Here is a 19,201-nt window from a genome sequence, read left to right as displayed (position 1 = left end):
CCCCACATGTAGCAATTTGTCATTTTTAATAGGGTTCTGTTTAAATGTTTAAATCATTCTTTAAGTTCATGAGGACATTAATTATCCGTAAGTGGGGTTGCCCGAACGTAAGACCTGGTCTTGCCTCTCAGTGGGCAAAGTCACTCAGGTTTCCAAATCTATAATGACGCTTTCCACTCTCAGGAGGTCACTAAGGTTAAACCTGGGGTCTGGCACTTATGAGGGTTCAATAAATGGCTTGTTCCTTTCCTTTCTGATTCTTAATGCCAAGGCCAATGGCCATTGCTGCAATAAATAGAAAGGGGAGAGACAAAGAAGAAACGTGCAAGTGGAGAAGTGCTTCAGCACGTAATCCCAAAATAGTAGCTCTCTTTAATTAATGTGGCTGCATAGTAACCAACTTCACACTGATGGTAAATTTAAGGGTAGAGCACTAAATGTGGGGTGACTTGTGAACAAAGGCCTTCATCCTTTACTGTGTGGACTGCAATGATGTTCCTTGACATACAAGTCCGCCCTGCCTCGTGTGCACCAGTTTTGCACACCCTGCCTTACTCTGCAGCTCTCCTCTTATTCAGCTAGTTGCCCATGCACAGCTCTGCCTTCCCACAGCGTAGGATTCAAGGGGTGTAGGAGAAAGCTATTGAGCATCGTGTTTTCTGTTTCAGCTCTAGTCCCCTAGACTAGGGCCTGGCACACAATTTGTTTGGCTTTGTTGCTGTCTGAGACAAGGTCTCACAGAGTGACTCTGACTGTCCTGGACCTACTATGTAGGCCAGGATGGCCTCAAATCAAAAGAGGCCTGCCTGTCTCTGCCTCCCTTAAGTACCGGGATTAAGGCCAAGGCAAACCTTGAACTACCAGCAATCCTCAGCCCAGCATTGAGTGCTGGAATTTGAGACATGAGCTACCCCACCCAAGAATGAGAATTTTTGACACATTCTGGATGGAACCCTCATGCTGCTGGGCAAACGTGACTGCCCTGCCTTAATCCCATAAATGTTTGACGAATGAGTGAAATAGGATTGATGTGTCCTTTATCACTCAGTGTGACCCTAAAGATGAAAGCACCACCATTTTCCTTTTAATTTAATGAATGCTTGCCCATTTTTTACTGTTTACCTAGAGAGGAGCCCATTTTTTAAAGTAAATAAAAACCATAATTGCTAGTTAGGTAGTGACAACTGAGAACCATCATCTGTGGTGATCACCAGGTTCCGCTCTGTCTCTCTGGTGAGAGGGTGGGTGGTTTATAGAACTGTTCCATGGAGCATTACAGAAGTCTCCAATTAGTCCTTCAGGACTGTTCTTTTAGAACCAAGACCACCTGCATAAATTCCCACAGGATTTTGAGCTCATGTATGGACATCAAATGAATAACACTTAGATTGCCCTCTGCAGCACATACACACACACACACACACACACACACACACACACACACACACACACTTTACAAACACAGAACCAAAGGAGGAAAAATAAACAGAAGCAAGGAGAAAAAATAAGCGGAAGCAAGGAGGAAAAATAAACAGAAGCAAGAGACTGTATTCTCTCTCTCTCTCTCTCTCTCATCTCCTCTCTCTCTCTCTCTCTCTCTCTGTGTGTGTGTGTGTGTGTGTGTGTGTGTGTGTGTGTGTGCACTCTCGAGCATGCACACATACATGCATATGTGTAATTGGCCTTGAGGAATCAATCACATGTTAGGCACACATTCTATCATTAAGAAACATTTTAATTTTTGTGATTTTTTTGAAATAGAAAGCAATAGAGGATACAACTTTTCAAAACTAAATAGGTTTGATCAAATTCCTACAGCATAATTTGGTGTCTTAAGACAGTGGTTCTCAACCTTCCTCATGCTGTGACCCTTCAATGCAGTTCGTCACATTGTGATGAACCCCCAACCATAAAATTATTTTGGTTGATACTTCACAAGTTTAATTTTGCTACTATTATGAATTAGAATGTAAATATCTATGTTTTCCAATGGTCCTAGGTGACCTCTGTGAAAAGGTCCCACAGGTTGAGGACTGCTGTCTTAGGAAAACATACCAGGAAGGCGGGTGATCTACTGGATGCCAAGAATACCACATCCCTAGCTTCCTGGTTCCAAAATGCTGCTGGGAAGTTTTCTCCTCTGGAGATGCACACGAGTGCAGCCTGGAACTCACAGAGCAGGCAGACCGCAGTACCTGCCGTTCCTGGGCTCACAACAGGCAATCTACACAAAGTTCTGATCTTTGTTTTCACCTCAAGAAAAATTCTATGACATTTGCCTTTCATAGGTGAATTTCCTCAAAGAAATGTTTATTTACTTATCTTTAAAAGGGGCTTATTCCATTGTAAATTCTGCCACGGGAGCCTTCAGCCAGACAATATGAGATGAGAAGGAACACATAAATAACTAAAACAGTCAGGAGGAGAAATCACTATAGTTTAAAAAGAAAATGAGTGATGCTTGAGACAGTCAGTCCATCATCATGCTTCCTGAATCGGCTCTGCCACCTGCCCCACTCCTAACACGAGGCAGAGAGATTCTGACATCCGCATTGCCATTCGCCTTTTTTCAGTCTCATCATCATCAGTCTTCTGAGAGGCTCAGATTGGCCTGGGTGAAAAGAGCCCTTGTAGGTGGCATGCCCCCAGCATCCTTTCTGGTCCTGCTGTCTTGTGTTCTCTGAGCCTGCCAGAATGTCCTCCTCGGTCCCTACAACCTGCATCAGCTGCTCACACATGCCCCTCTTCACTAGGCTAATTCCCAGGCTCCAGCTACTCCCTGGGGTTCCTTCCTGACTGCACCAATGCCTTGATCTCCCACAGCTGTAGGCATGCTTGCCTGTACTCCGGGACTGAGAGTCAGACCACCTTGCTATAGGACCTGACCGATATACACGTTACCATTTGAATATCAAGTGTCCCCATAGGCTCACATTCATTCTGTTTTATTTATATGTATGAGTGTTTTTACTGCACATATGCCCATGTACCCCTTTCACGCTTAATGCAGGAAGAAGCCAGGAGAGGTCATCCGACCCACTGGAACTGGAGTTACAGATGCTTGTTGGCCACCATGTGGAAACTGGGAACCAATCCCAGTTCTTCTGGAAGATTAAGCTAGTGCTCCTAACCACAGAGTCACCTCTTCATCCCAGGCATGCATTTGAAATACTTGGTCCCTATCTGGAAACTTCAGCAGGTGGGCCCTAGTTAGAGGATAGATAATGAGGGTCAGCTTTTGGGGGTACCTCATTCCTGCCAACCCCATCTGTTAAAACTATTATCCACCACACACTCTCTACACCAGGATGCCCTTCCCAAGCACCTGGGGCCAAGTGACCACAAATTGAATCCTCTAAAACCATGAGGTCCCCCAAATCCTCCTCTGTTGGGTGGTTTCTGTCAAGTATCATAGTCAAAATTATATGCACATGATTAATACACTATGTTGTGAAAAAGTCATATAAATTAGTAGTTGATTTATTGTTCTATGTTCAGTAAATGTATGGCCAATTAAAAAAATTTGTTCACTTAATGTCAAATGCAAAAATGCAAGTTGGACCGGGCAATGGTGCCACACAGCTTTAATCCCAGAACTCTGGAGGCAGAGGCAGGCAGATCGCTGTGAGTCTGGGGCAACCTGGTCTGCCGAGTGAGTTCCAGGACAGTCAGGGCCACACAGCAAAACCCTGCCTCAAAAAACAACAACAACAACAAAATGTGAATTGGTCCTTAACAATGACAACCGGGGCAGTCCTTTGAACATTTTACTGTGCCAAACAGTAAGGCTTTAAGGCAAAGTCAAATGTCTCCACTCATATTACCCCTCCCATCAATTTTTCATGTTTTTAAACCCCTAATTTGCTCCTTGGTCATGCCCTTGAAATATTTCTCACAAAAGGCATTTTCGGATTCCAACAACACAGACTTTCATCAGTTAATTTTTAATCGAGCCAAATATTAAGCGCTCACATTAACCAGAATAAGCTACCGATTTGCAGTGACAGCTTGTGTTATTCTCACACACAGGCCAAGCATGAAATAGAAAACTAATAACCCTTAGCTGTATTCTCAAAGTATCATTTATGGGAGAGAAAACTACATTCAATGAAAACTTGTGCAGCGGCTGTCACTGCTTCCCCTGCGCTGCGAGCTGCTGCAGAGCAGGGGAGCTCCTTTTCTCACGATGTGGGCAAGCTTCACCCACCCCCCCACGCCCAGTGGATGTATTCATTAGGAAGGAATCTGGCAGCTGGACAGGGGACAGATAGTTTGGAGACCAGGCCAATTATCTGGGTGTCCTTTATAATTTGAAGTTTCTGAATTCACCCAAAGATAAGCCACTTGAAGAGGGTCTGGCAATGGAAATAAGGCACAGATGGCCACAGAAGAAGAGGGGGGAGGGGGAGGGGAAACAGAAGAGAACTTGTTTGTGGTTTCATTCATGGGGACAAATCTGCAAGTTGACAAATCCGTCTTTTTACAAGCCCTTGGAGAAGTATGGTCAACCTTCATTACAAGTAAACAAATCATATGATCTTTCTCAAACAGATGACAAATGGTGAGCAACAAGGCTTTAAATTTGCTTTATGCCAAGATATGAGGGTTCTTAAAACACAAATTCCTCCAGTTCTCAAAACCACAGATAGTCTGTGAGGCTGGCTTGAACCAGAACACCACAAATGTAGCCAAAGCTACTGAGCCAATAGGGGTGATTGGTGAAGACACCTTCCTATTGGTAGGTGTCTTCAGAAATGAAATTTTAGGTTCTCTCATCTTTGGGAATAACAACCTGAACTGATTTACAGCTTCAATAGATTGCTTGATTTTATCAGAGAAGATCATTCATCTTCATGACTTTGGTGCAATTCTCATAATATTTGAGTTACCGCTCTGATCAGAGCTAAAATCCACCTTGCTCCCTCTGGGAGAACCTTGTGCAAGCCTTGCTTTCTTTAATGATAAGGTGATGAATAATCTCAGATATCAAGACCTTCACAGTCTGGGTTAGATCTGGGAAGAGAAAGAAGGTGCATGCATGTAGTCTGTGTGCATATCACCTTCGCATAAACAGGTAGAGTGCGACCGTCAGCCATGTTGGCACTGAAAGTCACAGCTAATGAATGTTTAGTGCGAAGCAAAATCTATCTTCGTAGCATCCTTTCTTAGTTTAAAGAAAAAGATAACGAGGAAGTTATAGGTATGTTTTCTTTTTTAGTTTCTAATAAGTATTAATTAACCAGTAGGATGTGACAGTTGGTCACGGATTGCTCATTAACAGACTAAGACAAAGCTGGATGGTTACGATGAGTTAAACACACAAAGTGCCTTTAACATAATCACTTTATTAATCCACTCATAAACCTATTATTATAAGATGCTTATTGCTTCTGTATGCAAGATGCCATCTTGACTTTAATGAGATATATTAGTTCACAGGGAAGTTGCAGAAACTCCTCAAGTGCCTTGAATTTAGATCACAAATGGAGGGCCTTAGCAGCTAGCAGGGCAATGCTAGTTCAGCTCAAGATAAATTACAGTTTGGGAGTGGGAAGATAAGCTCAGAAAAGTAAAGCTTTGGGCGCACCCTGAAATCCAATGCAAAGACTGCTGGGAAAAGGTGGTTTGTGAGCAACAGTAATCAAAGACGTTAGAGTCAGTAGTAGTACTTAGGACCACATTGGGTGAGGAGAAGAGCAAAGAGACCGCCCCAGCCCACATAGCTTAGGCACACAAACAGCTAAGTTTTCATCCTCAGTTTCTCCCTTGAGCAGCTGGTCCTTAGGTTTCACTGCTTCCTTACCTCTCCCTCTTGAATATCCTCAGTAAGGCCCAAGATGACAGAGTCTAAAGTCAAATACATTATGCTTACCCACTATAGCAACTGACCTTTCCCTTCTTGGGAAGACAGCATCTTTTTTTTTTTTTTTTTTTTTTTTCCTTCAGCCAGCTGCTGTACACCTCAAGTCTTCTGATTCTTTCTGTAACTCATTCATCCTGGAGTCTCAGTCTTTTGGTCCCACATCTACACAACTCCCACCTATAGCCTTTTACACTCTCTCATTCCCATTAATGTGCTTATACTCCTCCTGGTCTCTCTGGTCTAGCATCATCCATCATCAGTCTTTCTCTAACACAGACATTCTGGATTATCTCAGAATCCTTTCAGCATCTACCAAGTTTTATACAGCTCTCTCAGTTTAGGACCAAGGGCTACATTCTCAAACTAGGTTATTCCCAGAATGCCCTTGATGCCCTAACTCAGAGGCTGGCACATATGAAACTGGCCACCACGCCCCAGTTCTTTATAAGTTTCACACATCCCTGCCTGCTTGATAGCTCTGGGTCTCACTGCTTTACACACTCCCTCCACACACCTCTTATCTATTCTCCAGTTTGCTTCAAACCGAACTCCCACATGGAACTCTGCTGGAGTGCCTTCTAACTAGATAAGCTCTCTGTCAGCCAAGACTGACAAGGACTGTGGCTAGTTACAGATTTGTCCCAGTCCAAATGTTTGTTCTTTAAAGCATTGATTTTTAACCAACGCAGCTAACACTGAGCTTTTTATATGTAGGCTTCTAATAAGTGTTTTCCTCTGCGAAGAAAAAGTTAGCATGTACGTTTCCCTAAATAACAAGAGCCTTTGAATCCTTCCTTGCTCATCATTGTTCTAGAGACTGGTAACTCGAAGTTCAGGGGCATGGACAGCTACTCATCTCCCTGAAGGCTTCCTCAGGTAGTTTTACTCTTGTGCTGTCGTTTTAATACTTAATAAGTGGTTCTGCCTCGATATGCTTATAATTTTGCTATAGAATACTTTCAACCCTCTGTGTTTGCAGTGGGGAGACAAAGATGCTGGCAAGAATCCAAAAAGGAAATGGCTATGCAATAGCCCCAGAGCTTTGAACTTAGGGGTGCCAAAGCTGCCATCCTGTGTGGAACTATTCTCCCACCCAGACCCCAGGAGATAAATCAACATGTATAGTTGAGGACATAATTCTCAGTTGATTTTATGTCTCTCCTAATTGCAATAAGGACATGCAATATATACTAGATAAGCACTGAATCGAGAGGACTAAGCATTTGCCCCCATCTTCTTCTGGAAATTTCCAATGCAGCTGAGATGTGAAGGGTTGGCTACAATTCAGTTTCAAGCTTAATAACATAGATATAAAATTCATCATGCTGCAAAGCAGAAGTCTGAGCTATATATTATGGAGCATTGCAAAGAGATGACAAAATACAACCTGCAACTCAAATCTCTTGTTTGGGGTACTACAGAGTAACATCTGTAAACTACCCGTTATTCTTTTGCAGCCTAACTATCTTTTTGACATCTTAAAATGGAGAAATATATTAATTGGAACTGTCACAAGGAGAGACATGTTGGTCTCAATGGAAAACAACAACAAAACTCCTTTGAAGAATTAAAGTTTCTCTTGACACAATAGGCTCTCCAGCTGTTTTGTGGAGACGTAATAAGAGTGGAGTGGAGCCAGTCATAAGCTTCTCACTCATGAGGCTGAAAGCCCAGAGAGCAGACTATTAACTAAAAGGGGAATGCTTTCCAGCCAAAAATCTTGAAGGCAAAACAAACAGCTCAAGAGAAACACAAGGGCTCCTGACGGTTTGCTGTTGAAGTCCGCGCTCTGCATCTGTGGTCAGTTTCACAGTTAACCTCCTCATAGGATGTGCTATGTCACTAAGAAAGTCACCGGAGGAGCTGAAGCAATGTAGTTGCACCAGCATGTCAATGAGAGCCCTTCTGAGCATGGTGGAGGCTGCCATGGGAAAGTGGTCCTTAGTATAGTTTATCTTAGTTGCCTTAGTCAAGGCATTTGCAAAGCTCAATAGCCCCCCTGGAATCACCCACTGTAGGGATCCCAGCAAGAAAAACAAACAAACAAACAAACAAAAAACAAACAATGCCAGCTCTCTCTACTGGGAATTGGAATTCACGATCTCTGGAGGGAAGGGACGGCACCTGCCTGCCTACAGATTTTTCACCTGCCTCTTAGCCTGTGGCAAGGTTAGAATCTGGCGAGTTACACTGTGGCTTTAGTAAAATCTCACTATCATCTACCTCCTGGAATAATCTAAATAGAGTGCCATGTTCTCTATGTGAATTCTACCCTTCAACTGCTGCACAATGATAAGGAGCTGTATCCGAGCTACCTATGAGAAACTCTAAAAGCCTGAGAGACAGACACAACCGTTAGACCCTCGTGCTCACTGGAATCAAGTGCTGGCTCTACAACCAGCCTGTCAGGACAGCCACCTGCAAAGAGACCTTGGAAGAAAGGAAAGAACTTTTTACCTTTAAAACTTCTCCCTTCTGCATTTTAAAAAAGAGGCCCATGGGTACCATACATGCTTGCTTAGGAATGCAGTGAGAGTCTAGTACAAATCCCTGTAAATTGTGAATCATATTTCAGAAGAGAAACATCTGATAACAGAATAGTACCAGGACTGGAACCAAAGCAAAAGAGAAGCTTTTTCTTTCTCTCCAAGGTAGGGGGTGGGGGAGTCTTTAGTGCAGCTCAAAATGCACTTGTATCTTTCTGTGTAAAAGAGAGAATTGTTTAAGATATGTCTTCGAAGTACTGTGTTCTAATTACAGCAGCAAGCCTTTCCCTTTAATGAAATTCTTTAATAACTGTAGACTAGGGTTTATTAAGTCTACTTGATGCGAAAAAATAGTGTTTATGGATTACTATTTAAAAAGGGAACTCCCCCCGCCTTTCAGTTCTGTTAATACTATGTCTATGTTAATAGGGTTTTTTTTTTTAATCTGCATTTGGCCCCTTATTTAAATGAGCCCTGGACTCACACACGAACAACCATGTTGCTAGAAATAACTTTAGGATCAAGACTGAAGCACATGGAAAACAACATTCTTCTTGTCTTCTTCTTTCTAAGTCCAGCATCTTGCTTGCTGGACCCCTGGCTGCTACACTAAGACACAGAGAGCCCGAGGCTGGGATTTAGCCTGGTTGGGGCGTAGCTCTCCTTCCCATGCCCCCAGCCTTAGCCAGAGCCAGGTACATGTGAAACTGGCCATCATGTCTCCTGGACATTGAGTGCATGTGTTTGGCTTAAAGTGAGAAGAATGGAGGGCAAACTTCAGAGGGAGATGAACTCCCTGAGTGGTCTCTAGACGCAGTCAGGGAGCCAGGGGGAGCAGACTGAAAGGTCACTGGCATACCTGGAACAGGTAATATCCGATTCCCTTAAAAAAAGTTTAACAGAACCTGTGACTCTCACATACAATAAAGCTGTAGGTGGAGAACAGCCCTTTGTACTTGCACACAACAAAGGCAGTGTTGTTTTCATGTACAAATGCACTCCTTTGCTAACCTGCTCTGATGACACAGTAAGTGTCCGTAAAGCAAGTGAGGTGGTGTATCACGAGGGAGACTCCCCTTCTGTGATGCACTCAGAGACCCACCCACCTGTGTGGACTGACCATTCTAACAAGATACAAAACAGGACATGGACAAGGAGAGGAAGGGGGGGGGGGAAATCAAGAATTTCGTGTGCTTTTTCTCCCTTGTCTGAAGTTTTGTTATATGGTAGGTATGTGTGGCCTATGGCATTTAAACAATATAACGTGTACTAGTTCAGTCAAGGGTTGCTAAAATGGACAATCTGCTTGTTTCAGAAAGCATAACTAAAAGAAATAGGACACATAAAAGAAATGTTTTCAGGGGATGTTAAATAGCAACAGAAACTCCACACAGAAAAGAGAACTGAGTGAACTAAAAACTTGTATGAAGTTCCAGAAACACAATCACTCAACAGCACATGACTAAAAACTCTAAGACCAATAACAGGCTTTTTTCCCCTACAAAATAAATTACTGAAAGTGGTCATGGGATTCCTAGCAGACAGAGATACACAGTTTCTCAAGGAAAGTTCATCAGGGAATGTATTATTTATGACTGGATCATCATAATGCTATTTTTAATACTACCATTTTGCTGCCAAAATTGGCTATGGCAGCTGACACTGGCCACTAGGAAAATGATGCTCTTTCATGTAGCTCATCCACTGACATGAGAATGGTACTGCTTTCCAGTTAGTCAGACGTTTTGGTGGGCATGCAGTCTATTCAGAAAGGGGAAACTATTTGCTAACTAACCAGCTAATAAAAAAGAAGCTGACCTCTACCTGTTATAGAGACATGAGCTTCCCTTTAGTTGAAGAAGAAAACTATCACACTTTAATGAGGCCAATAATGTCAACTTCATTAACACCATGAGGAACAGCCTTGAGAGGTGCCGGGTTGAGCTTATTTAACTTTTCTCTTGCCATCACTCCATACTGCCTTTGGGGGGGGGGGGCTCAGAGTGCTGTAGTGAAACACCCGAGAAACAAGATTCCAGGTAACTATCTGGACCTGCAGCCCACTAGAAAGAGGTCTACAGAATCCAAGTCAGGACTGACCCTTCCAAAACAAAACAGAGCAAACTACCCCAGTGGCACCGAGTGAAGCCTGGCATTCTCTGCCCAAGCAGGTCCCAGGTGACATGCCATGCTCCTGACCTGTAAGGTGTCAGGCATGTTCTAGAATGGCTGCTGTCTCCCTATTTTCTCTTTCTTGCTTTTCTCTGGACAGCAAAAAGGCCCTTATTCAGACTTGGGAATAAGCCACACTCTGCTTTAGACCCAATTACTTCTTTGTTTAGTTTGCAGGTTCTGGGACCCTCTATCAGGAGGCTGGTTGTTCCAAGGACTGTTTTCTCTCTAAGGAAACATGGAGCACAGTGTTCCCTCGTGTCAGAGCACTCTGACTTCGAAGTAGAAAACAAAAAATGATTTCAAGTCTAAAGCTTGAAGTGCTCTAGATAGTTCTATAGTGCAGCTGCTCCACTGACCACGAGAAATATGTCCACCATTCACATCATCATCAGGGACATGAGCTCTCTGCTGAAACAGCTATTGTTACGGAAGTAACAGTATTAATTAAGATAATGACATCTGTTGAAACATCACTGCACCATGCAGTACGCCAGAGACAATCCTAACATAAAATTAAAGGGAAACCTATACGTCAAATGCCTAAAACAAACATTTAAATTAATAAGACGCATTTTAAACCATAGGCCTGGACCAATCACTAAGAACTCTCAAATGCCACCACTTTTATTTCAAAGTGTTCACACCATTCCATTTTCTGACATATACTATTTTCTTGTCAATTTACTTTCTTTTCCTGCATAATCATCCATTTATGTGTTATTCTGAAAAAAAAAATAGACTTCTTTTTTTCTTTTACCATCAGCCATTTGTGGTTCTGTATGACTTATGTTTACTATAAGAGGCTTTGTCAAAAAAGGGATTTTTATCATCTGTTCCAGTATGTCCACTCTGGTTTGACTTCATGAAGTCATGCATAACATGAAGTCTATGCATTTATCAACCTGGGGTACCTGTTGACCACAAAGATAGCCCTACAATAAAAACCTGACAACGAACCCAGAAAAAAGAGACACTTCATTTAAAAATAAACCTCAGTCGTCGGAGTTGTTAACATACTGCAACTCGACAACAAAGGTCGGCTTATATCTGGATTTCTATCAGAAACATATGGTCCTGTTTCCCACCGTTTTATTAACATGATAGTTAATACAGCACACTTACTGCCTTGGATTTCTTTCCAATAGAAAGAAACACACATAATTTTTTCCCACAAGAATATGAAATTATAAAACTACTAAATCAGTTTTATTCTGTTTTTAAAATGTTGCTTCTGGACCCTGAAGTTCCCATCTCTTTAAATACAGTGGCTAAAAAAATCAAAGGACCTAAACAAAACATCTACCAGAAACCGTTTCCCCCTTCAGCCAACTCTTCCAGCACTGCTAACAATCTGATGGCATGGGATGTCAACAAACAAGCAAGTCACAAAGAGCCTGTGAATGTCAAGCATTTAAACTCAGATATTTGAGTTAATTTTACTTTTAAACATTGAACAGTACCACCAATATTTTGTCAACTTTGGTCAAATAAGATCAGATGTTCACATCAATCATCTATTTTTCTTGGCTTTGTCTTTTCGGGGCCCCCATGAATATTAGCACGACTTGCAACAACACAAGGCGCTTCTAGACATTTGATTCACGTGTGGTCAATTACAGACTTTTCTTCCTGTTTAGGTCCTATAAAAAAAAAATTAGTCATTCTCTTGAGACTATCCAAGGCAGGGCTAAAATGAAAACTCTTTTCATTAAAACAAGGTCTTTAAAAACTGTGAGACAATCATTATTGCTTTTCCACAACTTAATTGTTTTAGGCATAACAAGCCTTGAGTCTTCTCTCTGGTCCCAAAGATCCCGGGAGAAGATTAAATCTCATGGTAAAATATGGACACTTGATCTCCCAAGGTACCAGAAAGCGACCACTCCCACAGATGCTCATCAAAATTATAGACACCCGATCATTTTAACTTAAGTCAGGGCTGGAGACTCCACAGCTAAGCCCACTGCAGTACTCTTTTCACAGACGCCCTAGATGCAAGTTGACTCAGCAGTGGAGATCGCAAAACTATGTAGACCATAGGTAGAAATAAGTAAAATATATTGAAGTGGATGTAAACTTGTAAATCACGCCTGAGTCACAGAACACAAAGTCTGGAGCCCCCTGCAGAGCAGCGCAGGGCCTGTTCAGGGTGCACACATACTGGTACCCAGTGGGACTATGACATAGACTGACCAGTTTCCATAAACATCCACGAACACCAGCTTACCTTTTTACAAGCTTAGCTATGATTTCCAGGAAAGGGGGCTGCATTGTTTTTCTTTGGGAAAATGCTCCCAAGTGAGTCAGAAAAGGTGTGCCTGCGTCCTCTGGTGGAGCCTGCTTGTCTAGTTGGACCGTTTCACTTGTTAGTCCACCAGAGGAGCTAAGGATGCGCAGGTCAAGAGGGAGCGCTGGAGGTCCAGTTCGTACACAGGACCCAAAACACATGCAGCAAACTACTCAGAATAAGTAACTGAGAGTCACTGGAGGTATACTATTCATCTCCAAAGTCTACTGGATCAAAGATGCTGGGCCAGCAGGCAGGAGTTAACAGTGTTGTCTGGGTGTGATCTGTCCAGAGGAATAGGGTGGGGGGAGGGGTTGTAGGGGATGGGGACAAAGCTACAAACTCACTTTTATTTCATAGACTCAAAGACCTGTTTCGACCCAGAATCCACTCACACTCCAACCTCCACATCTAGGCCTCGACTCATTCAGACATGCACCTACCCAGCCTCCGTTATCCTGGATCCAGGTGTGCAGATGCCGGTTCAGGTACTCAGTCATCCACAGGGCGATATTGTCCACCAGCGGTGACATCTCCCTGTTGACGCTCTCCACACACATGACCCCACCGAACTCAAAGAAGGCCACAATCCTCCCCCAGTTCACCCCATCCCTGAAGAGTTCTTCCACCACCGTGGCAAAGCGTCCCCTCGCGGTGAAGGGCGTCAGGTGCAGCTGACTGGACATCTCTGCGAAGTCGCGTCGGTAGCGGCGGGAGAAGTCATCCCCAGCTCGGCGGAGGGTCAGGTGGACCACAGGTGGCACAGGGCTGAGCGCAGGCCCAGCTGTGGCAACTAAGGGCCTTAGAGACGACGTCCTGGCAGCAGTATCCCGGTGCACAGCAGCCGTTGGGTTGCTCTGAGGCTGGAAGGAGAAGATGCCAGGGGTGGGGGCGGCCCCTGGGGGCGCGGTGTCCGCATCTCCTGTATCCCACTCGTAGCCCCTCTGTGACAGCTTATAATGGATGTACTTCATCACGATCTCCCTGTTATCATACCCTGTTCTCCCGGCTTGCGCCATCCTTCCCCGAAAAAAAGCTGCAGGTACCAACAGCACTACGTGTCCCGGCTCCCGCCCCACGGCCCCGAAAGAAAAAAAAAAAAAAAGGAATAGTTATAATCCAGCGCTTTTATTGGATGTGCTTTGCATTCTTGGATGAGGGGGTGTTTTAGTCACAGGAACACTTGACTCTGGTGTTTCCCCCTTGGCATGAGATGCAGGAAATTTTTATTCAGATTCCTTTCAGCTCTTTATTTCATGAGGCACATTATTTATTAAGCTTTGTTAATATCAGTCTACTTCCTCTGCAATGCTGAAAGGTGAGGAGGCAGGACGACCGAGCAAGTTAAAATCAGGTGTGTTTTCTTTTATACACACAGGGGAAGAAGGACAAATCCAGTACGAGTTACACGCTAAAGAAAATGCATTAAACTGTCTGGAAATTAAATTTGCTCGAATGCACTTTAAGCAAAAAATATTTCAAATGCGTCCATTGAAAGTTACACTAAACCAAATTCCTGTGCAAAGAACTTACTGTATTTGTTTAAGGACGGCATGGTCTTCTGTCAAGTTTCCCCCTTTTTGGTAAAACCCAAACAAATACATAAGGCAGCGACACCATCGATCTTCAGAAGTCTCCTTGTATTCGCTTCTTTGAAACTTGCAATGAATCAGGAGTTGGGGGAGTGGGGGCTAGGTGGCGTGAAAATCAGGAGGGTTTCCAGATTGCGTCCCCACACTCTGGCTTCACTGAGAATGTCAATCCGTAGGAATTCCAACCGGAGATCTCAAGAGCACCGCAGCGGGGCAAAAAGGCAGTGGCGGCAGCAGATGAATTACAATTTTCAGTGCAGCATTTGCAGAAGTCCTGTGATTTCTCCCCCTTCTCGGCAATTTACACTAGCACACGCACACACACTCGAGCGCAGGCATGGACCCGTATCCACCGGACCGCTTCAGACCTCCACGGGAGAGAGACACGCGAGGGGGACGATGGAAGAGCGAGGGGGACAGGGACGGGTTATCCTCTTCTTATTAAACTCCGAAGGGCCAATGCGTTTTCCGAAGGAAAAAAAAAAGCAGCTTGATAAATGCAGGCAAGGGGCAATGGGGCCGCCGGTGCCGAGCAGCCCGCGCGCTGTGTGTGGTGCGCTACGGGAGAAGGAGGTGGTGGGGGAGGGCTTGCCCCCCTCTTTTTCCTAAAAAGGAGGACTGCTACGAAGTTCGCCCCCCCCCGGCCCCCTCTTCCGCTGCACCCCACCGGCGCACCCCGCCTCCGGGCTGCGCACCCTTTCTCCTCCTCCGCTCCGGGCGGCGCTGGCGGCCGCCTCCTCGCGCTCGCGCCGTGCAGCGGGCTTGGCGGTGACGGCTGCTGCTGGGGAGGGCCTGTGCACCTCGGTGGTGGCGGCAGCAGCTCGGCGGGGACCGGGACGCAGGGCGGGAGTGCGGGCCGGGGAGGAAGGGGGCGGGCGCGGGGCGGGGGGCCCGGCCTCTTACTTCATTCTCCACCGGAGCGCCTGGTTTCCTGTACGTACGTCACCGTTCATTCAAAAAAAGAAAGAAAGAGCCCTCCTCTGAGCGCCCGCCCGCCGCCTCCGCCCGCTCGCTAGCCCGCCGCTCGGGTTAAAGGCGCCGCGGCCGCCCTGGGGGAGCGCGCGCCCGGCCGCGGACACTGGCCTGGGTGGCGGCCACCCGCGGGCTACGCTGGGCCCGGGACGGTGGGTGGCGCGGGCCTCCCGTGCGGCCGCGGCTCCGTGGGTGTGCAAGGGGCCTCCTCCTTGGCCTGCCGGGCTGACTGCTGGGTGGGCGAGCCTATAGCAAGGGCCAGGCAAGTGGCAAGTCTCTTGGACCCTTTCTAACAGAGTGTGGGGTGTGCACAATTGCATGGATCCTTTTTTAACGTGTACTATGTATAGAATTGCATGGACCTTTTCTGTGTGGCGTTTGCAGTAACATGGACCCTTTCTAACCGCGTGCATGAGATGTGAGTAATCCAGTGGACCCTTTCTAACCACGTGTATAGTGTGTGTGCGTGTGCAATTGCTTGGGCCTTTTCTAACTGTATATGTAGTACATGCACAATCACATGGCCCTTTCTGTGTGTGATGAGTACACAGTTCAATGGACCTTTTCTGTGCATAGACCCAGGAACCCTTTCTAATTATGTGTAAGGTACGAACAACCGAATACTTTTCTAATTGCACAAGAAGCATGTGCACAGTCACACAGGCCTTTCTGTGTGCAGTGTGCATGGTCACATGGCCCCTTTCTGTGTGTGTCTGCACAGTCCCATGGACCTTTTCTGTGTAGTGCATGCACGCCTGAACGGACCTTAACTGCACAAGCACCATGGACACACTTGAATGGCTCCTTTCAAGCTGTAGGTAGTTGCCAACTCGTGTGTGTGTGTGTGTGTGTGTGTGTGTGTGTGTGTGTGTGTGTGTACTCTATCTACAGTCACACAGATCCTTTAAACAATGTGTAATGTGCCCAACCACATGTAGTATAACCATGTGTGTAGCGTACACAAACAACAAACCTATGTTATCAGCTCTCAGCAGCCAGAGAGATAACTGAGGCATATAGTGATCCCAGGGCAGTGGTACCCATGTGCTATCAGTATGGTGAGGAGAGGCAACTCCCAACAGTCTCCCAGATAGTAATTGCATATGTAAATGTCAGAATAACAAAGCTAGCAAGCTTGTTTCTAGGGCTTTTGTGTCCAGGCACCTCAAGCAGTGTGACTTAGAACAGATCCAAGTATTCTGCTTGGGAGGACAGAAGTCCAGAAGCAGCAAGGCATGCTCCTCAGAGGCTGAAGTCTGTCCTTGTCTCCTCTTAGTTGGCTGGTGGCAGACTGATGGCAGGCTCTTGGCTTGTTAAAGCATAGTTAAGGGAAGTGCCCAGGGATGTGTTGAGTTGCTGTGGAGGAGTCCAAGCCACTTCATGAGTACCCAGGCCCTTTTTACCTGTATCCCTGCATGCTGATGAACGGTGCCAGACCTAACTCTCTGTGGTCCAGAGAAGAGAGGAGGGAGCTTTAAACAAATTCAGGGACTGAATTCAGAGGAATTCAGAATCTCCTCTGCCCCTAACAGTCCTAGCACTGTGTTGAGGCTGGACCCCAGGGAGTGTACCTGCCATCTTTCAAGGTCATGATCCTAGCATGGCATAGGTTAAGGTCTTAAATGTCCTCAGCTCTAACTAGAAGCCAACCTGAGATGGCCTCACCTCAAAAGTACAGTCTATGGACCCACAGGCACAGCACAGCACAGCACATTACTACATAGGGCTCAAGGACAAACCATGCCTGTGGACAGGTAGCACAGGCTCACTGGATTACTGTGGTCATAGAAACAAGACAGATGCCTACTACAACATATATAAACAATTTCAGAATCATCTTTTCCTTGTTCCAAGGATGTATTTAATTAATATACTTTTAAAAAATTGTGTGTACACACAATATGGGGTGATGGAGAGTACATGCCAAGGCATATGTTTGAAGGTCATAGGATAATACTGTGGAGCCAGTTCTCCTCTTCCACCTTTATTTATTTACTTACTTACTTACTTACTTACTTGAGGGTGCCTTGAACTTGTTATGTAACAAAAGACAAACTTGAAGTTAACAGTTTCCCTGCCTCCACCTCCAGAGTACTAGACAAAAACAATGACCCATTTGTGTGGTGTTATGATCAAAATTAGAGCTTTATGCATGCTAGGCAAGCACTGTACCAACTTAGCTACATCCTCAGCCCCCAAGGCATTTATTGAATAAACTATGCATTACGTACAGCAATCACTTTTTTCCTCTTTTTGCTTTTTCACTTACCCCACCATGCTAGCTACCAGACTACCCTCTGTCCTGTGAGAATGAATGTCCTCATACAAATCTGTTGCTAAAGGGACGAAGGGGATAGCTCCTTTGCAGCTTTCTGATTGGCACTGACACTGCTGAGACCCTAGCCTGTACTGGGCGGGAGGCACTGAGGTTCTCACAGAAAGGGCACTCACAGTAGAAAGGGCACTAATTCTAGAAGAAAAAAAAAGGTTTAGGGATCCTCTTAGAACCATGTCTTAACCCCCAAACTACTTAAGAGGAATTGAAAGCTTTTGTACTTTTAATACCCAGCCCTGGCTTCTCATTTCCTCACCCCAGGGGTGGTGGTGGTGGGGGCGCACTTCTGCAAAGGGGGCAGCCAGTGTGAAAGGATCCCTATTTCCTGACTTTCACTTAAGGATTTCCCTAGACTGGGTCCGTCTATGACATCTTGGCTTTGACCAACAGCCTGAGGACAAATGGGGGAGACAAATGTACCAGTGGCCTTTTCACTTCCCAAGGTGGCTTCTACCTCCAAAGAGCCCAGGGAACAACCTTTGGCACCTCGACTTGGTTGCATCCTGACAGAAGGAAAGGGCAGGACACAGAGAATGTAGGTGGAACAAGTGTCTTCCTAGTCTGTTAGACAGAAAGCTCTCACTGTGAGGTTCGCCCCCTGCTGGTTGGTTCTTCACAGCACTGTTCAGGAAGTTCTCTTGAGGATCAATGTGAAAGTTTCCTCAAGTTTATGAAATTGAAAAAGAATATTCTATAATGAACATAGCACTGGTTAATATAAGCATGTATCAAGTCTTTCCAGCTATGGAAATTTTAGCTGAAAATGAGGGAAGAGAACTTTCCCTGAGAAAAAAATAACAGATGAATTTTAAAAGTACCATTGAGGTTATTTCTGGTTAAAATTGTAACCACAAATAGAGTAGAAATAAATCTGTAAAGTGAGACTGACTGGTATCTCATATAACATGAATAAAATAAACTACTTAAATAGTAACATTTCAAGGCCGGCCGTGGTGGTGCACGCCTTTAATCCCAGCACTCGGGAGGCAGAGGCAGGCGGATCGCTGTGAGTTCCAGGCCAGCCTGGTCTACAAAGTGAGTCCAGGATGGCCAAGGCTACACAGAGAAACCCTGTCTCGAAAAACCAAAAAAAAAAAAAAAAAAAAAAAAAAAGGAAAAGTAACATTTCAAAGGCTTGGAATGTAAGGCAAAGTGCTAGCTTTTAATTTCATAGGTCCTATGCATCACGGAGTCCTGTGAAGAGCAGTGCAGTGGCATGGCTGGGCAAGCACAAAAGCCCCAGGTGTGGTGTCCCCAGCACACTCAGCCTCACACCTTTCTTCCCATGACTGGTCAGATATTTTTGTCTATTTTGTGCTGTCCAGCCACTCTTATCTTAACTGGGAAACACTTTCATCAGATCTAAACAATTAAGGATTATCGTAACCTAGAAACTCACCTGACTAGTTTACGGTGGAGCCTAAGCCTCAAAAATCCCATTATAAGAAGCCACAACTACTATAAGGAGGCACAAACAAGAAGATATCAGCC

The 19,201-nt window shown here is 44.9% G+C and overlaps 1 protein-coding gene across 1 annotated transcript in view; it reads right to left on the bottom strand.

Moving 5' to 3' along the window:
- Bcl2 (BCL2 apoptosis regulator) overlaps nt 1-15,035 on the bottom strand; it is a 176,089-nt gene extending 161,054 nt beyond the window's left edge. The window contains exon 1 of the mRNA XM_051147210.1: nt 13,255-15,035. Coding sequence (XP_051003167.1) covers nt 13,255-13,830 — 576 coding nt within the window. The 5' untranslated portion in view covers nt 13,831-15,035. The remainder of the gene's footprint in view (nt 1-13,254) is intronic.
- Between the last annotated feature and the right edge of the window lie 4,166 nt (nt 15,036-19,201).

This window comes from Acomys russatus, chromosome 6, assembly GCF_903995435.1.
Source record: "Acomys russatus chromosome 6, mAcoRus1.1, whole genome shotgun sequence".
NCBI classification, from domain to species: Eukaryota; Metazoa; Chordata; class Mammalia; order Rodentia; family Muridae; genus Acomys; species Acomys russatus.
The sequence above is the reverse complement of the archived record's forward strand: the minus strand, read 5'-3'. Positions and strand labels throughout refer to the sequence as shown.